At 37.7% G+C, this 24,596-nt stretch overlaps 1 protein-coding gene across 4 annotated transcripts in view; it reads left to right on the top strand.

Annotated features, from left to right (window-relative positions):
- SYT9 (synaptotagmin 9) overlaps positions 1–24,596 on the top strand; it is a 72,214-nt gene that overhangs the window by 14,740 nt on the left and 32,878 nt on the right. For all 4 annotated transcript variants that reach the window (XR_015258691.1, XM_086749027.1, XM_086749026.1 and 1 more), the window contains exons 2-3: positions 16,604–16,955; positions 19,874–20,420. Coding sequence is in view for 3 of the 4 variants with exons in the window: in XM_086749027.1 (XP_086605153.1) it covers positions 16,604–16,955; positions 19,874–20,420 (899 nt within the window). In the remaining variant the exon portion in view is untranslated. The remainder of the gene's footprint in view (positions 1–16,603; positions 16,956–19,873; positions 20,421–24,596) is intronic.

Below are 24,596 nucleotides of genomic sequence, written 5' to 3'. Positions count from 1 at the left end.
TTTTTGGCCGTTTCAAACATCTGCTTTCATGGCTCAGTTTGGATTGCAAATGCACATCTCGGTGTGAGACCATTTGAGACTGAAACTGAAAGGACGACAATGATAGTAATCCTGTTCACATGATTGTAGCAGAAATGCACAATACAAAGTATTTTTTTCTTGGAGGGAGAGGCCTTTTTAATGTGCCCCCATTCTCCAGTTTGCCTCCCCGCCCCCCCTACACACACACTTCTGGGATTAAACAGTGTGTTTTTACTCACTCAGTTTATGTGTTATTAAGGATATATGTTTGTTAATTTCAGTACACTTCAATGTGCATGTTTTGCTCATGTTTAGGAAACTTCTAAAACTAATCACCCACCCCTTACAGGAGAGTCCTCTAGAGAAATTATTTAACAGTGAGGTAACTCTACTCAGCAGCCCGCTAACAGCCTGACTTTCCCAAGTCTGGAAGCTTGGAACATGCAGCTCTTTGACGTGCGTGGTCCTTTTCCCTTCTTCTTCCTTTCGCCCTTCCCTTTTTCTTGCTTTTTGTCAGTTTTTTTCTTAAGTGAATGTAATCTTATCCTTACAAGCGAAATGTTTTCTGTTTTCTCAACATTCACATTTTAGTCATTCAAAAAAATTGTTTTTCCTACATTCATCTGAGTTTCTATAATCTGGGGACAAAACTTAATTCTGCTGTCAGTCAGATTTCAAAAACTGCTAAACCAGAGCCATTAAATCTGCCCTCGTGACTTCTGTAGTACTACTTTCACTCAAAATAATCTCTGAAAGTAAAGATTTCAAAGAAATGTACATGAGTGAAACTACTCATATCCCACTGAAACTGAGTGGGAGTTTGATATATAAGTCCTTCACATTTTTTTTTTAAATCAAAGCTTTAGAGTTTGTGGTTGCATAAAATAAGAAATGACTGCTTCTGTTCAAAATACTTATCCCAGTGTTACAGTGCTCCATTTTGAATGATCACTGGTGGTACTGGTGGATGAAAAGCTGGATATGAGCCATCTAGTCTTAAAAAAACTCTGCTGTATACAGAGATTATAATTTCTCTCTCTGGTACAGTTGTTTATCTTCTTTTTCTTATTTATTGCTTGAGTGAACCTAATATATTTGAAATTATGTTTTAGAAGATACTGTGCAACTGGTGGTATTTCACTGCAGAATAACCCCTGAAGGGATTTGTAATCCCCTGCTACTAACATCATCTAATAGTGAGCCAAATTGAATAATAAGCTCAGTGCTACGAACACAGCTTCCTATTCAGCCTCATTCTGTTTTAGTTAGCATTGCCTAGTAATTAATTATTATTCCGTATTTATGCTATCAATGACATCCAGAGGCTGGCCTAAACATGCTGGAGCTGCTGATGTGGCAGCAGCAGTATATATCCGTGTGCATATTTTGTTCTCCCTCTAAACATGTGTGCAGTAGGCTGTCTCTTAAAAGATTTCTTAGTAAGTCTTCCCTGTAGCTAAATACAACAAGATAGTACATGCTGGACATCAATCAAAGATGCAGAGTGACACATAGCTTACTAATTACTACTAATGTTTACAGGATTTGGAATGTCCTAATTGATTTTGGCACTGACAGTGCAGTCTAGTAAATTGCTTGTCACCTTTGTTTCATCCTAGGTCTCATTGAGAATCTCATATGCAATTAACTGTAATTGCTATACTGTATTTATCATAAAGTGAACAATGCATTGCTATTTTGTTGTTTGGATCTCAGTATTGGGGAGTTAATTGCTTACAAAAATACAATTCAAAATAAGGAAATCTTTGTGGTGAGGGGTTTTTTTCAGAGTAGAAAAATATGAAGATTTTAACATAGTTCATGTTCCAAACTCATCACCCTCCCAAACCTGAAATCTCACTAACTTCAGGAGAGTAACTTGTGCATAAAGACACAACAGGTAAATCTGCATTACCACCTTGTGTGGCCCCATGAAAGAAGTTTGATTTGCTGCACATCATTCAGGTCATTGGACCAAATGTCCCCATTGTGCTGCTGCCAACAGTGAAACTTGAGCCAGGTGAAAGCACGCATCAGGCAAACCTGGAGCACTAACTGCAGGAGAGCCCTGCATCCACATTGCGGAACGCTGGAGTCTACCTTCAGCCTTGCTTCCACCAGGAGGAAAACTACTTCAAATGCACCCACCAGTGGTGTGTCCCACTCAAGCGAGTACCGCCAGGCTCCAAGTATAGATACAAGGCAAAGCTGCAGCAAAAAGGATCCTTCCCCATCCCTCCTCCAATGCTAAGTCACTAATGTGAACACATCCTATGTTATCTAGGAAGGCTCCAGCTAAAGATGCTGAAACAAATTGCTATGCTGTCTGTAAGACAGGGCAATTGTTTTCTGCATATGGAACTGTACAGCAGTTGTTGAACGGAATATATTTCCTCCATATATTCTAGGTTACAAGGTAGAAGCAGCACTGAATTGCTCACATGAATTCATCTGCCAGTTTACCCTGGCAATATTTTCTCTTTAAAGAGCCAAAGCCCCAGAATTAACATGGACTGCCTCAATAAAAGAAAGAGCTTTGCCAAGAAGCACTCAAGGACAGCAAAAAAAAGTGAAGCACTCTGTGCAGATAAAGGACAGGAATCTGCAAAATTTTCCTTCACAGGAATGGAGAGCTACATTGTCTCTGGATATCACCCAGGGTTGGGATGTTGGAGCACAGGTCTATTTTTCAAGTTTCAACTGACAGCATCTGCTCTTTTAATTTCATAGTCGATTGTTCAAGTAATAGCTAATCATAAGTTTCCTTGCTGGCCTTGTTAAAGCAGACGGTTCTCTTTAGTTCCTCATATTAAGAAACTAGCTGTTCTAATTTTTCTGGAGAAAATAATTTTAGGAGATAAGATACAGATCTAGCTAAATTAACTTAATTAAAGAAAATGCAAATCCAATAGAAAGAGAGTGTAGATTCTACTTGCTGCAAGCACAAAGTCTCTCCAAGAGTCTGGATATGACAAATAATGACAATAATTGTACATCTAAAATATTAGAAATATCTTCCATCAGAATGCAGGATGAAAACAGAGACTATTTGATTTGAATTTGTTTTACCTACTGCAGGTGGAAAGACAAGCCTAAATACCATGGACTGATTTCCAGCACATTCAAACTATTTTAGAGCTTACTTTTAATCCAGTTAATTATTTTGTGATTCTCCATTTAATTAATTATCCAATTAAAGTTCTTAAATAATATGTAAAATGGTGTTGTGATAATAAAAGATTGTAACAGAAATACTGCAAAGTTTGCTTGAGAAGAAAGCATAGCAAGATTGAAATCTGCAGAATTCCAAGTTAAAAGAGGCTGTTAACTTTGATAGCAATTACATGTATATATATATATACTCCAAGAAGCTGAGATGTATTAGATGGCGTGTAGAAAACTACCACGCATCTTTACAGTAGGAATCATTTAGGATTGTACCTAAATACCATTGCTTGGATTTTTGGCTAAGATCTTCCAGCATTGTTACATTTATCAAAACCTACATTTCTTTTTTTTTTTTTTATTACAGCTGTTGATCGTAATTGCTTTCTGTGGTATTTCAGGCTTCCTGGGATCTACTCTGAAAAAAAAAATCTTTTGTTTCACAACCGAAGAATTGATGCTCAGGAGTCCCTTTATGCTGCAGAGTGTGGTGACATGGCTTTTCAGTTGCCTGTACCACCTTCTTTCTGCAAAGGTCTGTTCACTTTGTCAGCTGGTACTTTACGTGTTGGCTGTATGCCTACTGGCTTACAGAAAGCAGGTGCATTTGGAGAGATGACAGCTTTCTCAACTCAATTATTTCATTAACTCATTTATAACTAGATCATTTGAAAAAGCCATACCATCTGTTTAGCGTTCAAAATCTTGCTTGTGTGCTAAGCAATGCTTATTAAACTCTCTGCATCCCTTCTACTTAGTTGCATGCTGTTTCACTAGAAGCAACTGGAAAGTTGCTAGACTCAAAATTAGAAGTGAGAAGATCCAGGTTCCATTTTTAACTTTTCAGCTGATTTACCTAATTGCACCTTGAGCAACTGTGCTGCATCTTGGTTTCTGTTGCCTATTTGTAAAAAGACATTTAAATAACTTTGACATTTATAGAATGAGGGAAGAAGCTACTTCATGATAAACAGTTTAATCATTGTGGTAATTTAACAGCTTTGTTCTACAAGCTACTTGGTAATGTGGATAGAAAAACACTACAAAAAACTCTTCAAATATCCATTAGGGTTTCTAAACGCATTTGTTGCACTGTTTACATTTCATTGACATTTGTTAGATCCAGATTTATTCCCAATGGTTTTAACTGTGTATGTCCAGACACTCAGAGAGAACACATGTAAAATTTTAATGCTTTCTAGCAGCTTTAATGAATAAACCCTGATTTAAAAAAAACCAAACTTATCCTATCAACAATGGCAACATTAATATTTAGTTAAATACGGACAGAAGGCTGTAGAATCATATAATAGTTAGGGTTGGAATGGACCTTTAAAGGTCATCTAGTCCAACCCACCTGCAAGAAGCAGGGACATCTTCAGCCAGGCTCAGAGCCTCATCCAGTCTGTCCTTGAATGTTTCCAGGGATGGGGCATCCACCACCTGTAGTTTATGTCTGATAGATAGCAGAAGTCACTAAGCTGTTAAGTGAAGACAAAATCTGAAAAAGCTTGCAAATTTCTCTTTAAAATCTTTTCAGTTACATCTTTCTTTTTAAAATATGGATTTGCATTTCTTTTTCCATTCATATCATTTTTTAAATTCCTGGAGGAATATATTTATTTTGAACGGTCCTTCTTGTCATCCTCCAAGAGGGCGGGAGGCATCCTGTTAGTTGACGGACAGTAATGATGAATATGTCATGCATCAGAGAGGTAGTCTGAAGACTTTGATAAGAAAGATGTCACGCGACCCCTTATCTTAATCATTCCTGAATAGTTACACTCCTGGGCATACACTAAGTCTGTATCTAGATGCTAGTAAAAATCAGGTATCATGGGTGCACGGAAGATTTGTTTTTGTAATTCTGGGGTCACTGTGATCAGTCATCAACTGATGACTTTTTCATAGAATCATAGAGTAGAATCATTTAGGTTGGAAAAGACTCTTAAGAGTCCAAGTGTTAAACTAACACTGCCAAGTCCACCACTTAACCATGTCCCTAAGCACCACATGTACATGTCTTTTAAAGACCTGCAGGGATGGTGACCCAGTACCTGTATGATCAAGGATGGAAGCTTGCATTTGGCAATGCTTTCTCACACAACTCAGTCAAAACGGAGCAAGGTCACTACAGTAAACTGTGGCTCCAGCATTACAGACCTAAGCGTTGTTGTCCCCTCAGTGTCTATTTTATTCATCAAAACTTAGTAATTCTTTAAAACAAAGTTTTTAAAATGTTGCCCAGAGGCAACATTATTTATTAACCTTATGTCAGTGGTCACTTTCTGGGAATTTAATAGATACTTCAGAATCTTAGCTTTCCACCCACGCTGATGTATCTTAGACTTGGATGTACATGTGTGAGTGTGTGTATCAGAGGAGAGGCATGGAGTGAGGGAGAAGAACAAAAAGCATAGGAGAAACCTTTGAACACACAAACCAATGTAAATTGGTGTGGAACCATCTGCTTTAGTCTGCAGTGTTTGAAAACTGGAGTGTATGAACTGCTCCTGTTCATTACCATTGAGGGAAGTAGATAAAAATCTTCAGGACACTTTAAAAATATTAACTGTTAATTTTTTAATTGCTAAACATTTTTAGATGCATTGAAGTAACGCACTTCTTCACAGTGGTTGATACTGGTAAATGAAGTTCAACAGGCAGTCATTGCTATACATGACTTCTTGTATGAATTAGAAGAGCTTCTCATCCTTTCCACTGACCTTAGAGTCTCTGGTGCTCGCAAGTGGAGGTTTCCTTATTTGTGTAAAAAGGCTCACAGTGTTTCTTAAAGGTCTAAAATAAAAACACTTCCTGCTTTTCTTAGGTGCAAAGTGCACCCCGAGGCCCTTTGCAGCTTTTCAAAGCTCCAGACAGATGCAAAGCTAATGTATTCAGTTAAGTTACTATCAGCCTTCATAGCCTGAAATGCTGATGCGTTAATATCTTGACCTTTATGTCAAGATGAATAAAAAACAAATTAACTTCTGAGTCAGCAGGCCTTTCTGAAGGATTTTGTTTGTTAGAAAATCTCTCTGATTTTACATACAGGTGTAAGGGCAAAAATAATCAGTTTTCCATAAAAGCCGAAACATCTTAATCTCGACAGTTGCCAGAATTTCTAGCCTTAATGAACTAGTTATTGATACTGTTCTTTGGCATTTATATTTTATTACAATCTGATCGTTTCTATAGTACGCAGCTATGGGTTTTGTTGACAGGAGGTACGAGAGGGACCGGCAAATTTAGCAGTTACAGCACATAGGGTTATATCAAGCTTTCATCTTTGTCCCTTGTCTCCCACCTGTTTCTTTGTAAAGATTTATTTTCCCTATGAATCAAACAGATTCTCAGAAACTCCTGACCTTTCACAGTAACTGATTTGTTGAGTGTGCTCCTTTGACCATGTGGTAGGGCCAGGCTTCTCCAGGTATAACTCTGCCCAATTTTACTCAAGGAATTTAAGGACACATGAATACATTAATCTTCAATGGTCACTGATAACAGTTCACATCACGTCTGTGACTCAGACCAACATCTAGATTTGGGAGAGTAGCAATTGAATGGTTACCTCACTGATGGGATAGCAAATGATTGCTAAAATTTGCTGCTCTGATTTATTATTTTCTTGATTTTTTTCTTTTTTTTTTAATCTATTATAGCTCAATAAAAGTGCTTAGATCAACAGCTGTAGAGAGTAAAGCCCTGAATTTATCCCTACAGTCAACTAGCTTGCTATTCAGTGGGAAAGCCACGTATTTGGACGCCTCCTGTGTGATATGGAGGAAAAATACTGACAAGCCTCAGAAAGTTGGGCATGGAGGTCATTACCATCCTTCTCAATATCAAAACTTCCATGCATTTCTGTAACCCAGTGCACAGTTTGGGTACATGCACTGGAATAACAGAATTAGACTCTACTGCTTTCTTCTCAGTAACAAGTACTGATCCAGGTGTGTCCATTAATCTGGGATGAGTGGGCATCTGTCACTACCACACAGTGCTTAATATTTGCTTTGTTGGTCATAATTACAGTGTATCAGCTTTCCTCTCCATAAAACTAGTTAAACAGAAAAAAAAACCAAAACCCTCAAGCTTTCTAGTTTCAATTTTACATTCACAACTAGGTAGAAAATGAAATTGGGTAGTTCATAAGAAAACTTAAAAGAGTTGTTGCTACTAGTTCTTTTTACAGATTCCTTTTAAAATAAGGAATGTCTTGCATGACAATTACACTTGAGAAAGCAGAAATCCAGATATGTTCAGTTCTTACACATACACTATTTAGTATATGCTTTGCAAAAATAAGCAAGTTGAAGTTCTCCCTTGTATCTGGATTTGCCAAAATTAGGAAGGATTCCAAGAGCATCTCAGCTTTAAAATAATTACTTCCTAGGATTGAAAAAGCAGAAGAGCAGTCTGAATGATAATTTTTAATCAAATCTGTTTCTCACTTCTATTCTTTATCTGTTCTGTTTTTAAGCTGTTTCACTTTAGATTTCTCTTGATTTCCTGCTTTAGTTTCTCTATCTTCAAATTTTTCTACAGTTTTCTTTTAGTATAAAATACAGATGAGATTTCCAAAACTACCCACTTGTAATGGTCTATAGAAGCCCTGAACTTGTTTCTTTTGCTCTTTGGAGATTAAGAGGAGTGTGGATGGGAAAGAAATATATTCCATATATTTTTTCTATCAGTAAATTCATAGTAAACTTGATCTGATTGTAAATTCATTATCTTTCCTAATAGTGAATATCCCTGTCAGTAAGACTTCCATCACACCCTAATACATATGGATGAGGGCAAAAAGCTTCATTTTATAAAATAGAAAGCTTAAGTTCACAAAGAACAACAGATACATAATACATTCACCATGGTTTATTTTCTGAAATACATTTTTTAAAAAAGTCAATGTGAGGATTACAGTGCATCTAGCTCTTCATCTGAGAAGGATAAATGCTCTCAAAGCTGTCTTTATTTCCCTTTATGCCAACAGCTTCCTCCTAAAAGAAAAATCAGGCTATTTAATCAGTTTAAGATGGTAGTGGTTTCCGATAGTTTCCTTTTCAGGAAGAATAATGTGTAACAAATTCAGGACAATCAGTTAACAAGAACAAGAGCAGTTTGAGAATATTGTAAACTATCTTTCTAGTCTAGATATTATGTAGGGATGAGAGTGCAGTCATTCGGGAAAAAAAAAAAAAAAAACAACACCAAGCAACCAAACAAAAAAAAAATCCATCCAAATTGAAAAACAGATACAAACATCTCATTAGGTTAATGAAAGTCAAGATAAGTAATAAACTTCCTCTTTATCCATATCAGTCTATGCAGGCAACTTTCCTGAAGTCCCTTGTGAGGTTTCAACGGTTGTGGCAACCTTTTTATGATCTGCCAGTGTACAGAAAGCAAAATAATTTTGGCTCTTCCTTAAATGCAAAGCAAGGATTGTAAATATTGAACGACTGTGATGTGCCAAACTCCAATAATACAGGCTTAGAGTAGCTTATTCTGAAAAGGAAGCTAATGAAATAATTGACCTAATTTTCTTTCAAAGCAATCTGAATTTAAAAGGATGTTTGCACTTTTATTCTACATAAATTGGCCAAAAGAGTAATACTATCTTCTTATTTCTTACATATTTATTTAATTAAAAAAAAAAATGAAGAAAGCAAGGTTCAGATAAGATACAATTTTTTTTAGATTATTCAAAATTAGAAAGGCTAATGGGTTCCACTGGGCTTAAGAAAATTAAAGGGACAAATAGTCAAGTGGTAGATGAAATTCAGTGCTTCAAATAGAAAGGAAAATAGAAATTTGAAAGAAAAATATGTTCTGTAGAGTTGTTCTAGAACTATTCTAGAACAGTTCTAGACCTTGAGAGGCTGGAGAGGTGGGCCTGTGCCAATCTCATGAAGTTCAGCCAGGCCAAGTGCAAGGTCCTGCACCTGGGTTGGAGCAATCCCAGGCACAAATAGAGGCTGGGCGGAGAATGGATTGAGAGCAGCCCTGAGGAGAAGGACTTGGGAGTGCTGGTGGACGAGAAGCTTAACATGAGCAGGCAATGCGCCCTTGCGGCCCAGAAAGCCAACCACATCCTGGGCTGCATCAAGAGGAGCGTGGCCAGCAGGTCAAGGGAGGTGATTCTGCCCCTCTACTCTGCCCTGGTGAGACCCCACCTGGAGTACTGTGTCCAGTTCTGGAGCCCCCAGCACAAGAAGGACATGGACCAGTTGGAGAAGGTCCAGAGGAGGGCCACAAAGATGATAAAAGGGCTGGAGCACCTCTCTTATGAGGACAGGCTGAGAGAGTTGGGGCTGTTCAGCCTGGAGAAGAGAAGGCTCCAGGGAGACCTGATAGCGGTCTTCCAGTACCTCAAGGGGGCCTACAAGAAAGATGGGGATAGGCTGTTTAGTAGGGCCTGTTGCAATAGGACAAGGAATAATGTTTTTAAAACAGTAGGGAGTAGATTTAGATTGGAAATTAGGAAAAAAGTTTTTACGATGCAAGTTATAGAACACTGGAACAGGTTGCCCAGAATGGTGGTTGAAGCCCCATCCCTGGAAACGTTCAAGGCCAGGCTGGATGAGGCTCTGAGCAACCTGATCTAGTTGGGGATGTTCCTGCTCCTTGCAGGGGGGTTGGACTAGATGACCTTTGAAGGTCCCTTCCAACCCAAACCATTCTATGATTCTATATGAGTGACGCCACTCCTATTAACAATTATGGCTAGTTCTGTGAAAATATTTTTGCATCATATTCATCACATTATAGATGTGGGTGTATTTTTACATTTGCATATATATGCCTTTAGATATGAATGTGAAACTTACATTTTACCAAAGCTCAAGCAGCCCTTTAAACACTTTAGTGGTCTGTCCACATCTCACATTGTCCCTTGAAGTCATTTAACTACACAAATTCCTCACCCAAAGAAAGTCATTTAATGAAATATCTGGGTATTTTTTTTTTCCCCTGACAAGATTATGCCCTAAAGGGGATAAAAATTAAATGGAGTTTGCAGAAAATTTGCAGAAAATTTTGCTACTTCATTATTTTTATAGCATATCTCTGTAACTCTTGTTTTGAGCACTTTACTACAGTGTTACTGTACAGTTTTATACAAGTTGGAACTGAAATGCTTCTCTGTCATTTCTTTTAGTGTTCTCTAATGCTTCTTTACTATTTATTGCAACTTACTGGGCTTTCAAGGACTATAATTGAATTCAAAGTTTGGCATGGTTCAAATAAACTGTTTGCTTTTCTTCCAGAACCTGGAGACTTCCTGCTACTGGCTATATATTGCAGAAATAAATGGCAATTTCTCTTCATTATCATTCATAGGGTCATAGCATTCAAGATTAATGTGTGCCCTGATGGCTTATTCATGGAAATGTTCAAAGTTTCATGCTTTTTAACAAACGCAATTTGTCCAAAAATTTCTCCTAGAAAACATGGTTATTCTTTATTCATTCTTCATCATTCTTTTCTCTATTAATGCCTTTCATTCTGACAATGAGGGAACATACACAGCATTTGCCAAAAGTGACTAGTCACTTTCTGTGACTAGATGAGAAGTTAAATTCTTCAATAATCCTGTGAACTACTATTTCCTATCCCCTAAAAAACCAGGATAAACATTTGCAAATTCTTAATTAGCAACTCAGTTCACTTTGTGAATGATCCTACAAGAGAAAGAAAACTAAGTCTATCATATTATTTAATTCCAAGCAAATAATTAATCTGATTTTATTTAACAAATCCCAAGAAGTAGCACAGAAAGTGGGTGGGTGGAAGTATGCGTTACAGCTCTTGATTACAGTCACGGGAACTGAAACTCTTACTCAGTTTTTGCACTATGAAGTACCTAACAGGCCTGATGGTCATATGAATTTGCAGTTTAAATTAATACTCAAAAAAATTTCTTTCCTACTCAGCATATCACCAGCTTCCCTTTTAGCTAACAAGCTATAAGTGTTTCTCAAATGCCAAATGGCTTTTAGAAAATTTCATATTTGTTCACTCCAGCTACGTTTCCTGTCCTGCAAATGTTGCACCCTGATCAGTTGTGCCTAACAAGATGCAACAGAGCCATTCAAGCCATCTCCATGTCATGTTACACATAGTGTGCTGGACAATCTAGCATGGTTTCTTCAAAACTGGTGTCCTCTCTTCTGTTGTTATTATTTATGCATTTCTTCCAGATTATACTATGTAATATTTTTTGATGGATATTACAAGACCAATTTTAGACAGTAATGTGGTATATTTTATCAGTTGTGCGAAGTATGTCTTCAAAGAGAATATGGTAACAAATAGAAAGAACCAGGTCTGAAGCATGGGGGAACCTGGATAAAATTTCACACAGTTGTATATATGCAGTCATGACAAATTTTATTTTCTACTGTGCTTTCTTTGTACTCATGTTTCTTGGGAAACAGAAGCTTTAGTTTTCGCAAGAGTAACAACATAATTCTTTGTCAGAAGGTACTCCTGCAAGATGTCAGAAAGAAAAATGCAAGCCCTTGAACGTATGACTCCTCTCAACTGCGTCTTTAAGAATCAGTGCTCATTCAGCCAGCTGTCTGATTAGTACAGATATTTTTTGTCACTTACAAACTTTAGCAGAATATTACATGTCAGCTAAGTTGTCAAGGAAATTTGCATTAATACAGACTAAATACATTAAGAGGAAATAGATGTGCAAACAAGAAGAAATTCTTCTTAGAACAAGTTTAATTTAGTGGATTACAGATATTAAGCTTTATCATAGAGACTGATCAGTTTTCTTCAGCAAGTAGACTTAAGCGTTGTGCTCACATACAATTTTGATCACAGTTAATAGACTATCTCAAGATGAAGTCACTTTATCTGAATTACAAACAAAACATAAAAACAAGGCATAAAAATATATGCAGGTTACTCAGAGGATTAGAACAGTGTCTTAACCAAGAGAAGGGCTTTACATACCTATAAGATGTAAAACACATAACTTGGAAAAAAAAAAGTCACTAAAAGCTAATAACAGCCTCAAATACCAGTAAAGCCCAGTTACAAATACATTTTTAGATCATGGAAAATTTTATTACTATATGAAACTGTGACTGTGATCTCACTTAGGCCTTTTTTGTTGTTGCACATTCATAAATAGACAGGTAAGAGTTGCCGTATGTATGTGTGTGTAATACTATTAATATAATCTGCAATTCACTACTTTGGTTTTCAGCTGCCTTACTTTAAAGAATTTCCCAGAAAGTTTCTAAACACAGTATTAAGAATAATTAACTCTGTTTAGGAATATTTCAGAGAAGAATATATTAGCTGAGAATTATGCCTTTGTCGCAGGAGTCTTTGCAAAGACACACCTTTCATCCTGAGCGAGTGCCAGCTACGTTAATTAAGAAAAACTTCTGAAGCACAAATGAAACTACACTGTAATATTAAGATTAAAACTGCTTCAGTAAGTACTGCAGATACTTCATCCTAACAACACTCCTCCTCTGGAAAAGTTAGGTTCTTAGACTTCTAGGTTTAAAAAAAAAAAAATTGCTCTTACAGTGCAATTAATGAGATAAATTATGGCTAACAGATATATTTGCATGAAAGAAAGACCATTTAGATTTTCAAAAACACAGCTAGGATTTAAGCAGTAGGCACTGATGTTTCCATTGTTTTACAAGACGTTAGATTTCTAGCCACTTCATATTCCTTAAAATCTCCCCCTAGGCAACAAAAATTTAATGAAAGGAGGAACTTTTTTTTCTCAGGAAGTAACAGTTTGAAATTATCATTGAATTTGGACAGAACAATATTTACAAGGACTGACAGATTTGTCCCAACATATCCTAAAGTTCAGTAACATGGTTACTCTGAACAAGTTAATTTTATCATTTTAATTTAATGCCTTTTGAAATTTGTTGGGTTTTAAATCAGAAATGATTACTTGTATTGGACTAAAAATATCTGAATTGCAAGACTTTAAATTGCTAAGATTTATTTAACTTCTTGCTAGCCAAACTTTACCTAATAGATTAATGTGTATATTACAATAATGCTGGAATATCTGAATACTTATTTTAATAAAAAAGAGAAGAGTAAATAAGCATGGAGAAGTAAGTTTGTTTTATTTAAATAAGAACTTGTTAAAAGAACTCTCCCAGTTAGGATTTCTGGTAAAACTCTTTCAACTTCAAGGTAAACCAGATTACAACCAGTTTGTTGGGAAAGGAGTTAATTTGATAGAACACCAATGACGTCCAGGTATTCTGACATGTGGGAATTTGGGAGCTCAGGTCACACTACAGCCATGACTAAGAAGGTATGGTTATGAAATTTTGACTTGGATTCATATCAGCACCTCAGGATGCTTGGCTGGCATCTCAGGAAAGAGATCAATGCAAGTACCTGTGGCACAGGGGCCTTCCTTGTGTTGAGATTCCCCTTTGCAGAGCACCAGGAGCTCGGTATCAGTGCAGAGTAGGTACAGAGAGTAGACACATTCATTAGTCACTAACGGAACTGGCCAAATGCTAAACATGAGCACAGATGATCATCATAAACATGGTGAAATGTGCACACTGAATTTACGTGTTGCAATGCTGCTGGAAAAAACCCGTTCCTTCTGAAACAGGCAGCACCATTCCTTCCAATGTCCATGCCTACCTGTAAACTGCTCAGCCTTGCCTAGAGTGCTGCCTGCACTTTGATTCGTGGTTGCAGTTTAGATTTATGACAGATGCTGCTCTGGAAAACACATTGCACTAATTCTGGTGAAAGCAGAGTGAATTGAGAAGCAGCTAGATTTTTGAGGAACACTGTGCTGCAGATCTCTGATTTTTGTAAGGAAAAACAAGTAAAGACTTACCCTGCTCTCATTACAAAGCAGAGGAATTCACCGGCATCAGATGGGTACTGCTATCACATGGGAATAGAGATAAACAGGCTTAGAAAAACTGAGACATCTGGAAAGATGGAATAAAATTTATACAGAAAATACAGTATGTAACAGTACAAATGGCTAATGTAAAAGCAGCTCCAGGATGCAGCCAAAAATCTCTTCACTTGGGACTGCGCTCACCCCAGCTATTCGCACTGGATCTGCCCAGTTGCTGAGCAGTATACAAAAATTACCCTCCAGTGAAAGGTCACCACTGCCCTGTAGCCCCACTGTCTTTCACTGAAGTAAGACAGATACATGATTGTCCCTTTTCCACCCACAGTAACAAAAATTTCACACACACAAAAAAAATGGTTTCTAAGGAGTCAGAAAGAAGTGAAACCAAGATGATGAAAAATAATCCCTTCTTAGTCTGCGACTTGGCAAGTTACCTCAACTGTTTATTACCCAGCTTCTCTGAAAGTAAGCTGTGAGATAAGGGTTTTCAGTGTTATGTTATTAAATGCAGAGGTATAATATTAAAGCCCTTCAAACTCTCCAAAAGAAAATTATTTCATATTGCTCTCAGGTATTTTTTCTCATGATGTCAGTTCTGTAGATGACTGTGTCCTCCGCTAAAGTCATTGTCAAAGTAGAGGACTGTAGGTCTGCTTTTCAAATTGTTCCTCACCTTCATGCATCCTTGGTGTTGGGCAGCCTCCAGTTCTCACCTTGTAATCTTCTGTCTGGTTCTAACAACTCCCAGTTTCTCATTTCTTTCAATGCTGGATCATTTACTTGAATCAGTTCTTTGAAAAAGTGACCTTTTTGCAGACCTCTGATGTATTTCTTCCTTCTCCTCCAGGGAACCCAAGACAAATTGCTTTATTCTGAAGGTCTTCTTTCACTGCTGCATCCCAGTTACTCTCCTTTTTAATCAAACAGAGAGGTTGCGCTCTGCCTTCACTACCAGACTTGTTTACCAGTAAATACTCCAAAAATATCAAGAACCATTCTACTTTCCCCTAACTGCCTTTTATGCAGGGGAGGAATTTCTTTAATTAATTTCAGCTCCGAAACTCTTTGCTATGATTCCAAACAGCTGCTGTGCTATCCCCACTGTTAATGAGCTTTGTCTTCATACGACTGGGAGAAGGATAGAAAGGGCCATGCTGGCTAAAATTGTTTCAAATTGGTTTTCAGCATGCAGAATAAACTGGACAGCTCCTGCCTGAACCTGATTGTAGTGTCACTCCCTCCTCTGCAGAAATTTAATCTGTCTGGCTAGTGAGAATGAGACTCACAGCAGGGGCAGAAGGTATTGACTTTTCCACTTTTTTTTTTTTTTAAATATTCTTCTTCTTTTTAAAAAAAAAATTGACTGAGCCTGTTTCATCTGAATTGTCATTCTTAAATAATTGTCCTAGTAGGAGCAGTACATGTCAACCTCATGCCATCCTTTCAAAATTTAGCCTAGCTGTTAGCTAGAGAGATGCAGTCTGACATTCTGAACCTACAGGCACTGTGAAAAATTGCTTTGATCCAGATTCTGTTTATAATTTGAGGCAGTAAAATAGAATTCTTACTAATTGTGTTTAAGGCATGATGTATTGTGTAATCCACAGAGAAACTAATTTCAAAAACACTGTGACCATAAAAACAGCTGTTCCACTGAGTCATTTTCCCAACATGCAACTTAAATCAAAGCAAAACAGAGAAAGAGCCTCTCCCAGTTGTAACTTATTTGTGTTGATATGATTACAGAGTAGGATAGTGCTAGTAATGTGGGGAAGAACAACAGAAAACTCATCTCCACATTCCTTTTTGTGCTAGAAGTTTGGAAACAGAAAAAAAAAAAAGAGCCTTTGGAGTTAAAAACCACAAAAGTCTCAGGTTTTTTTTTTGTACCTAAACTAAATTATGGCGAGCAAACCATGTATTGATAGTCCAAAATAATTTGCAAAGATAAGAATTAGTCTAAGATCAGAAGGAAGGGAATTAAAATAGCAAAACAAGATAGTTAGTTGAGTACCTAAAAAAAATCATGTCACGTATGTGCATTTGAGCATATTTTCTTGGTTGTTTGAGTATAATACAGTCTCGAAGAGAAGATAGTAAGATCTGGTAAAAGAGGTGGAGGAAATTGCACTACATAAAAGGAAAATAAAGAAAAGACAAAATATACTGCAGGCACTGCTCGTTTGTCAGTAGAAAGTTGAGTGAACAAGAGAACAGCTCTTTTCATATTTACAATGACCCTTCATCCCACCTAGCTTTTAGAGGGAAAATATAAACTGAGTTCTATCAAGATAGAACTGAATTCCAAACAAGGTTAATTTTTTTTCTTGGGCGCGAGGGGGTGGGGAGGAAGGACAGAATATTTAATGTGTTTCTATTATATTACTGTTACAGGGACCAGAATTTAATTTTTGTAGATCTGCAGTCCAGAGATGTTTACCTCCCATATTGTATGCCGTGGAGATGCAGAGCTCCAAAGAGCACAACGATGTGACATGCATTTATTTTCCTTGTTTGCAGATATCTCAATAAGCTTGCTCTCCTTAGTTGTCACAGCCTGTGGTCTTGCCCTCTTTGGTGTCTCTCTGTTCGTATCCTGGAAGCTTTGTTGGATCCCTTGGCGAGAGCGTGGTCTACCATTTGGGAACAAAGACAACAAACAAGAATCACTGAACTACACAGATACAGAGACCAATGACCGTGACTACAGTGAGGATTATCTGGGTCAGCCTACAGCCTATCCAGAGTCCTCCATGAAGATCAGCCACACCTCCCCTGATATTCCATTAGATGCTCAGGCGGGAACGAAGGAGAACTGCGTCCACAATGTGCGAATGCATCGTCAGATCACTGAACCGACTTCTTCTGCTCGGTCAGTAACTGCAATTTCTGTCTGATATTAATGAATACAGATACACTCAAAAGAGCACAGCTTGATTATCCAGTACACTGATCTATTAAAAATGCATAATTTACTTGCCACATTCTTTTTTTTAAAAAACAAGTTACACAAAAGTTATTCTTTGAGATGCACAAACCTCTTAAGTTAAAAGGAGAGGATCACAATGCTATTCCTCTCTTCTATCAACTACTGTCTCATTTGTTCCTCTCCCTTAGAAGCTGGATGAGACAGAGCACTGTGTGTCCCTTAAAGCACCAGAACAGCCTAGATTTAGCTTGTAAAGGATATTCATTTGCACTTAGCACTGCTGCTGAGCACTCAGTAATATCTCCTCAAAGATTTTTAAAACAGCCAAAGAAGAAAAGTAGGGCAAGCTAATGAAATACTTGCAAGAGTTGGAAATAGGATTAGAAGTCATAGATTTTAGCCACAATCACGACTGTGGGGGGAAAAGTGACTGAACAAGAGTCAATGAGGTCTGCAGGGGAACTAGGGAACCAGTACAGGAGGGAAGAGGAAAGAGGGAGGGTGCGAGTGTGTGAAGAGGCAGGTGATAAAAGGGTTATGTTTCACACAGTAAGAAAAAGGATCAGCATGTGAAGAGCCAGTAAATTTCTGAGTCAAAGCAGATGCACCTCAGCTGGAGAAGATAGCGCACTAGCCCAATTGCTCTTTGCTAGCCTCCTTTCTGGCTATCTGGGAAAGCAAGATTAGCCAAGGCTCTTGCCTGCAGGCTCACCTGAACATGGATAAGATGATAGCAGCTATCAGCCAGTTTAGCAATTGTCAGTTGTCCAAAACACATCTCAGGAAAAAATTTGAGAAGTACCCGGAACATTATTAATGCTATGCAGCAAAAGCTCCAGGTGCCCTTCCTCCTTAGATTAGCATAAGAGTAATTTGGGCTTATATTGTTGTAGGAATCTCTGGGAAGGTCAAAGCCATAATTATGGATACTGAAGCTTGCACCCTACCACATGCAAGGCTGAATTCCAACTAAGGACTAATAGCCCAGAAGCAGAGTACAGGGCTGGTGCTGCTGTGTTTTTGCAGGAAATAAGCATGTCATGAAATTCGTTATCAACAGAAAATTTCTATCTGACACACAACACCAAGAGCTTTCATATGTGTCTTCGATATTGTGAAAGTATTGAGTCAGATACAGGCTTTCTCTGCTACAACAGAGCAGCAATTCTGATACTTAATCAAATGACAAATCCACAGTATCACCACAGCATAGCTGCAAGCAGCAATCCCAGTCTGTAAAAGAGCTTGCCTCAGCATCCTGAGTGCCAGGACAATGTCTTCACTCCTGTGAATCTCTGCAGATATTTCTGCTGGCGACTGTTCCCAGCGTGGCTCTCTCCAGCAGGTGTGACACTGGCTCTCTGCCCACAAGGACATGACTTGTCCAGGTGCCACCCCTACCCTATCCCGTTTGCGGATACAGGCTTTGCTTTTTATTCCTCTTTTTCATTGCCCCTCACTTTTGCCCAGGTTTCCAAAAGACTCTTTCACTGAGCAGGAGGGGCCCATCTTCCTTGTGCTGCATCCGTCGTTTGTTCACCTTTGTCTCTGCTGCTTTCTGGCACAACTGGCCAGCCAGCTGTGGCTTCCCTGCTACAATCCTTGCTAAGCTGTCTCTCCAGTGCCCTCCTTTTTATTCCTCCCCAGGATATTCTGCGCCTCCCACTGTGATGAGGAGCTTAAGGGTTGAACAATAAAAAACTTTTTGTGTGACATGATAATATTTTATCGTGGAAATGACTAATGTATAGCTATAAAATTATGTATTTTTTATGCAACAAGAGAAAAAAATTAGGATAGTATATAAGAGGCTGTTTCTGTTTTAAGCCTGCGTAAACACATATTTACAAGGAGTGAATGAACTGAGATAGCAGAGGAACTACCGCTGATTACATTCAACGTAAATTGCTTTGGACTAATCCTGGGCTAGCATTTTCCACATGCTCTTTCTATGTTCAAGCACAGCTCATGGTACTCCAGTACGCTGAATGATTGCTGCATATGAATAGGACAAAAAAGTGGAATCCAACTCATAAAAGGTTAGGATTTCACCTAATCCAACTTTTACATCCCACTGCCCTGACAGGGTTTGCAAATTTGATTTCTGTTACCATCTGATGAAGTGAAAATTTCAATCACAATGACTGAGTGACTCCAGGTAATATATTTCACTGAACTGAAGCTAAAAGCAACTTTGGCTTCTCAGAGTAATGAAAGTAAAGGAGCTTTTCAGCCAAAGTACCACAGAGCTTATTACATCAGGTATGAGAGAAAAAAACAAAACAATTGGTCAACAAACCATTTCAGACCAGAACAGCTCACTTTTAAATTAAGTAGTCGTAGAGATCAACAAGTAATTAAAAGGCAGAGATGTCAGGAAATGTCCTCCTTTGTCCTTGGAACGAGAAATCAGCGAGCTCAGCTGGCATAGTAAGCCAAATCCTGCTGCCATTTACATAATATAACTCATCTCATAGGCATTAATCCAAAGATTCAATTGAAAATGGTAACTGATAAGAACAGCTACAGTGCTTATCACATTATACTTGCCAGTAAGGGAGATCCTTTGGATTTGCAGTGGCCATAAATTTGCATTTGGCACTTTCTTTAGTCAGGTTTGGAGAGTGCATACAACTAGCTCGAGACACAGGAACAGAAAATTATGTGATATTAGCAGTGTAATGCTGAAGGTGAGTTCTCACAACTGCTGGGTATCATGCTTTATCACTTTATGTGAGTAAAAGTCTGACCCCATCATACAATACAAAAATATGTCAAAGGAGAACAGGATCTTCAGTGTGATTGCACAGATTGTTATTGACCTCAACACAATCCTTTCAATTTTTTCATTTTCATTTAAGGCATAATTCAATCCGAAGACAGCTCAACCTCTCCAACCCTGACTTCAACATCCAACAGGTTCAGAAACAGGAGCAACTGACGGGGATTGGCCGCATTAAGCCAGAGCTATATAAACAAAGATCAGTGGACACAGACGATGGCCGGAGGAGTAATAGCAAGGCATGTGGAAAACTGAACTTCATTCTGAAATATGACTGTGATTTAGAGCAGCTGATAGTGAAGATACACAAGGCCATCAACCTGCCAGCAAAGGACTTCTCTGGAACGTCAGATCCGTATGTGAAGATATATCTGCTTCCTGACAGGAAAACAAAACACCAGACTAAAGTGCACAGAAAGACCCTAAATCCAGTGTTTGATGAAGTTTTTTTATTTACTGTCCCATACAGTGATCTGAACGCAAGGAAACTCCATTTCAGTGTGTATGACTTTGACAGATTCTCCAGGCATGACTTGATTGGCCAAGTGATAGTGGATAATTTTTTAGATTTGGCAGATTTTCCCAGGGAATGTAATATTTGGAAGGATATTGAATATGTCACCAATGTAAGTATTATAATTTTTCTTTTTGTAATTTTTTTGTTTCTGATTTTATTTCCTTAATCTGATTATAACTGAAATTATCTGATAAATTTAGGAAGGAAAATACTCTATTCTTTCTCTTTCTCAAGCTTTGACCTTAATCCAAGGAAATTGACAGTACATTTTCAGTCCTCAATTCTCATTCTTTGGATATATTAAAGAATGTCTTATGTAGGAGATAGTGGGCTTACTCATTACCCTGCTGATAGGGTAGCAAAACTGGAGAATGTTTTTCTCTTAATCTTAGTTAATCTAAAATTTACTTAAGGAAATACTACTTTTCTTATTTTGCCTGTCTTTCTATGTTTTGTATGATTTGCCACATAAATTACAGCATACTTATCAGCCAGAACTGCAGATTCAAGATTTTGTGTGTCGTGATCTTCAGTTCTTCGAAAGACTATGTTTTCATAAAGTGAGATAACACCACACCTATAATCCAGGCAAAGAGAGTTTAGACAATGCTGTTCTGTGAAAGCAATGAAACACACTCAATCAGTCGAACTCTTTGTGTGGCATCACTTTGTTACATAGGGAAATGGGAAACTTATTTTGTAAGTCTGTATTTCTGTTATCCCAAAGTCTCTAGTATAAAATTCTATGCAGGAATCCAATTAGGGATTAGGTACAAAACCACAAATACGAGTTTTGGGAAAGACAGCTTTGTTCTCAAAGCACGAGCTAACCTCCCTGTAATGCTATTAGAAATTAATCACATGCATCCTATGGAGAACAGACCTTCAATGAGAATCACACATTATAGAAATCCACAAAGGTGAAGGTACTAGTGCCAAGAGTCAGTAAATATTTCATTTGCTATATCAAACCATACTCAAATGGTACACATTTTAGAGTCAAATAAACCAAACTTCATTAACAGTTAATGAACAAACTTCATTAATCAAAGTGTGAGATTGTTAGACCTCATTTCAGGAAAGCATGCAAGTATATGCTTAGCTGAGTGTAAGAAGCTGTTGAAAAGTAAAGGATCTTCTGAGACAAATAATTTCCTGAATTCAGACCCTCACCTTATACCTCTGTGGTCTAGTAGCATGCCCATATTACAGACCAAATTGATTAAATCAATTTTTTTGCGTGTGTGGAATTTCTTTTTGAACATTGATATTGTCCTTGTTTTTCAGTGTTCTTAGTCAGTGTTATGTAGTTGTGTGTGGGATGTGCTGGGCCCTTGTTGCACAATCTCTTCCGTACTGGGATGGAAGTGCAGCAGCAGCACTAGCAGAGGACAGCCATTCCAAGGGAAAGCCTGCCTTCATACAGCATTAAGTGTCCCAAGCTCAACTTTTCCGTTTTACAATCAACTGAAAGTTGAATGCACACGTGTGCAGGAGTTACTTTGGTATGTACTAGTCCTTTTTCCATGGTTTAACTTAGGCAAAAGATTGGCTCTGGTATCTGCTTTTAATCACTTCCCTTGCCACATTTCAAGTGTGAGGCAGCATATAGTTTGTATTCAGATTTTCTGTAATCTCTGAAATTAAAGTCAGGACTCAGACATGAGTCATTTATTAATTCCTACTAATATTAATTTCTATGTGAAGTGTAACCCTGCTTATCCAAACAGAACACATGACCTGCCATCTAGTCTTGTCACTGGCTTTTCAGCTAACAGAGACCTTTTCAAAGCAAATGACTCATAGTACATAAGAGACACAATCCACTTTTGGCATTAAAAATAAGAGTATCAGATAAATTAAAGTGTGGAGTACTCAGCTTACTAATTAAAATTTCCAAAATTTCAAAGGTTAGAACTTACTCCATAAAGTTATGAGAAACTCTCCAAGCATCATTTAAGAAACCCAAGTTTCAGCACATTTTCTTGTCTCTGTAGCTTGGATATCTCACAAACTGATGGCAGAAACTGAATGCTACAGGCTACTCGGTGGAGCTGCTGAAGTGAATACTCCTGGGGCTGCGCTTCAGACCAGGCTAGCAAGCAGCATTAGTGAATCCTTGAAATAAAACTTAGCAAGGTTTTGAGCACCGTTGGGCAGTTTATGGTTGCAAACAGAAACTCTTTCAGCTGTAGCAGGTTTTCAATAATTTTATCTTTGAATATCTTGTTGTTTCAAGTAATAATAATTACAAATCAAACAAATGCTGGGCAAACTTACTGAAGGAAATTCACTCGATGTAGATCCACAAAGAGTGCGGCACAGGAGGGATAAACCAAGCAAACGTACTAGAAAAAGGGAAGGTGCACACAACTACACATGACAAGTTTGTCATACTTCTGAAGAGTACATTCATTTTAATTCCTTGTGCATCTTACTACACTGCATAACCAGCAATCCCAGAGGCCTTTATTTTACATTCTCCATTTTATTATGTTCTAATCCAATTTGACACAGTAATATAAAAGAATGCCCAGCAAAATGGCCTACTTCAAGTGAGCACTGCAGATTATGCCTGAAATGTCAGCTTTACTGCAAACAATACCATTAAATTGACCTATTATGTCATGTGTTTTCTTCTGTTCTCTAGTAACACTAGAAGATGTTTTTATCCAAAACCAACAGTTTTGATTCTTTGGACTGTAACATCTGCTACCATCTCAGAGTTTGAAATTATTTCCTAACACAGACGCATGCCAGCATAAAAAATTTCTACACACTCAAAAGCAATCTGCCTCCAAACACAAATCTCCAATATAAAAATGATTGGTCTTCTAATCCCAGGTCCTCTGAGCATAAAATCTCTCTCCTGTAACACTGTCACTTTTTCAAACCAGAAAAAAAAAGCAGCAGTGGGCTGTTTAATGGAAGAAATAATTAAGTGGATCAACTTCAGATAAACATGAAATGGACTAGATAAGCTTTTTGTATATCTACCAGATAGATTACACTGGTTTCTGGCCCATCAAAAGAAAAAGATATTCTTTATTTTTAAGCTAGGTTTCAGTAGTTGGTGTGTTTTGTTTAGTAGCCTCTAAAACATACACAGGGTTTGGGGTAGGGGGTTTTTGATAGTTTTTATAATGTTCATAGACTGATGGCATATTTTGAAGATAAAAGAGTTGTTAATATTTCTTTGGTTGCCAACTTCAAACGCAAATACGATCAGGCAAAAATACATCGCTTTTCCACAAAATAAACTAAACAAGTACGAAGGAGAGGAAGCCGTCAGTCCATTTTGGATAAAGGCAAACTTTCAGAAGATGCTACGTCTCAACTTGCATAACTTGCTGTGCACCCAGAAAGGAAAATCTTTCCTCAAGAATTGCTTGTTAAACATCACCAGGCAGTTATAGGACACAGAGAAGGATTTCTGACAACTGGAAATCTAGCTCTGGTTCATACTGGCTGTTTGGATTGTCAAAATGCTTGGCCTTTGTTACTTGCTAAGCAGGTGATCTTTCTAGACAAGATGAGTATTTAAAAGTGGCCTCCACTTAGAGCAAGGGGATAATCAGAGTAAGAAAGAACAATGTAAATTTCCATTCTTGCTAGGCCAGCATTTTCCAAAATGACTACTCATTTTAGGAGGCAAATGTGTGACTTTGGTCTTATAGTAGCTTTTGACACTGATGCTATCTTTTCAGTTGTCAAATATAGTTATACTTGAGATCTGGGCATGACGCAATGAAAACTGTTATTTTTCTGAACGTCTAAGCTTATATATACACTTTTAAAAAAAAATCTTATTCATACCACCCCATTGGGACCTTTCTCTCATTTCACCCCAAGGCTGAACATCCCATCCTGTTTTCATTACTCTTTATGTAGCATTCTATTCTAAAAGGATATTTACAACCATATTTGCAGTGATTATGCACCTAATATTCTAAAAATTGTAGCTTCCATATTGGCTGCTACCATTTATCCTTATCTTGTGGTTCCTTTGAGGCTCTTTGCCTCAGCATCCAGCCCCCAAAGTTAAAAAACAATATATCAGAGTACAAAAGGAGAGTGAAAAATATACAATAAAACAATTTCTGAAAGAAAGAGAGAAGATTACAGAAAAAGAAACCCTGAGTAGTATATACAGAATTTGAGAAGTAACATGTCACAGGCTTTAGAGAAGGTGTATGGTTTGCTGAGAATCCAGCAGATAGTTATGGAGAGTTCAAAGCTGTAAAGAAACCTCAGCTATGTATCAAGTTCTTTATTATGACATCCC

The sequence above is a fragment of the Chlamydotis macqueenii genome, chromosome 5, assembly GCF_036417535.1.
Source record: "Chlamydotis macqueenii isolate bChlMac1 chromosome 5, bChlMac1.mat, whole genome shotgun sequence".
Classification (NCBI taxonomy): domain Eukaryota; kingdom Metazoa; phylum Chordata; class Aves; order Otidiformes; family Otididae; genus Chlamydotis; species Chlamydotis macqueenii.
Note: the sequence above shows the minus strand (reverse complement) of the source record. Positions and strands in the feature narration are given on the sequence as shown.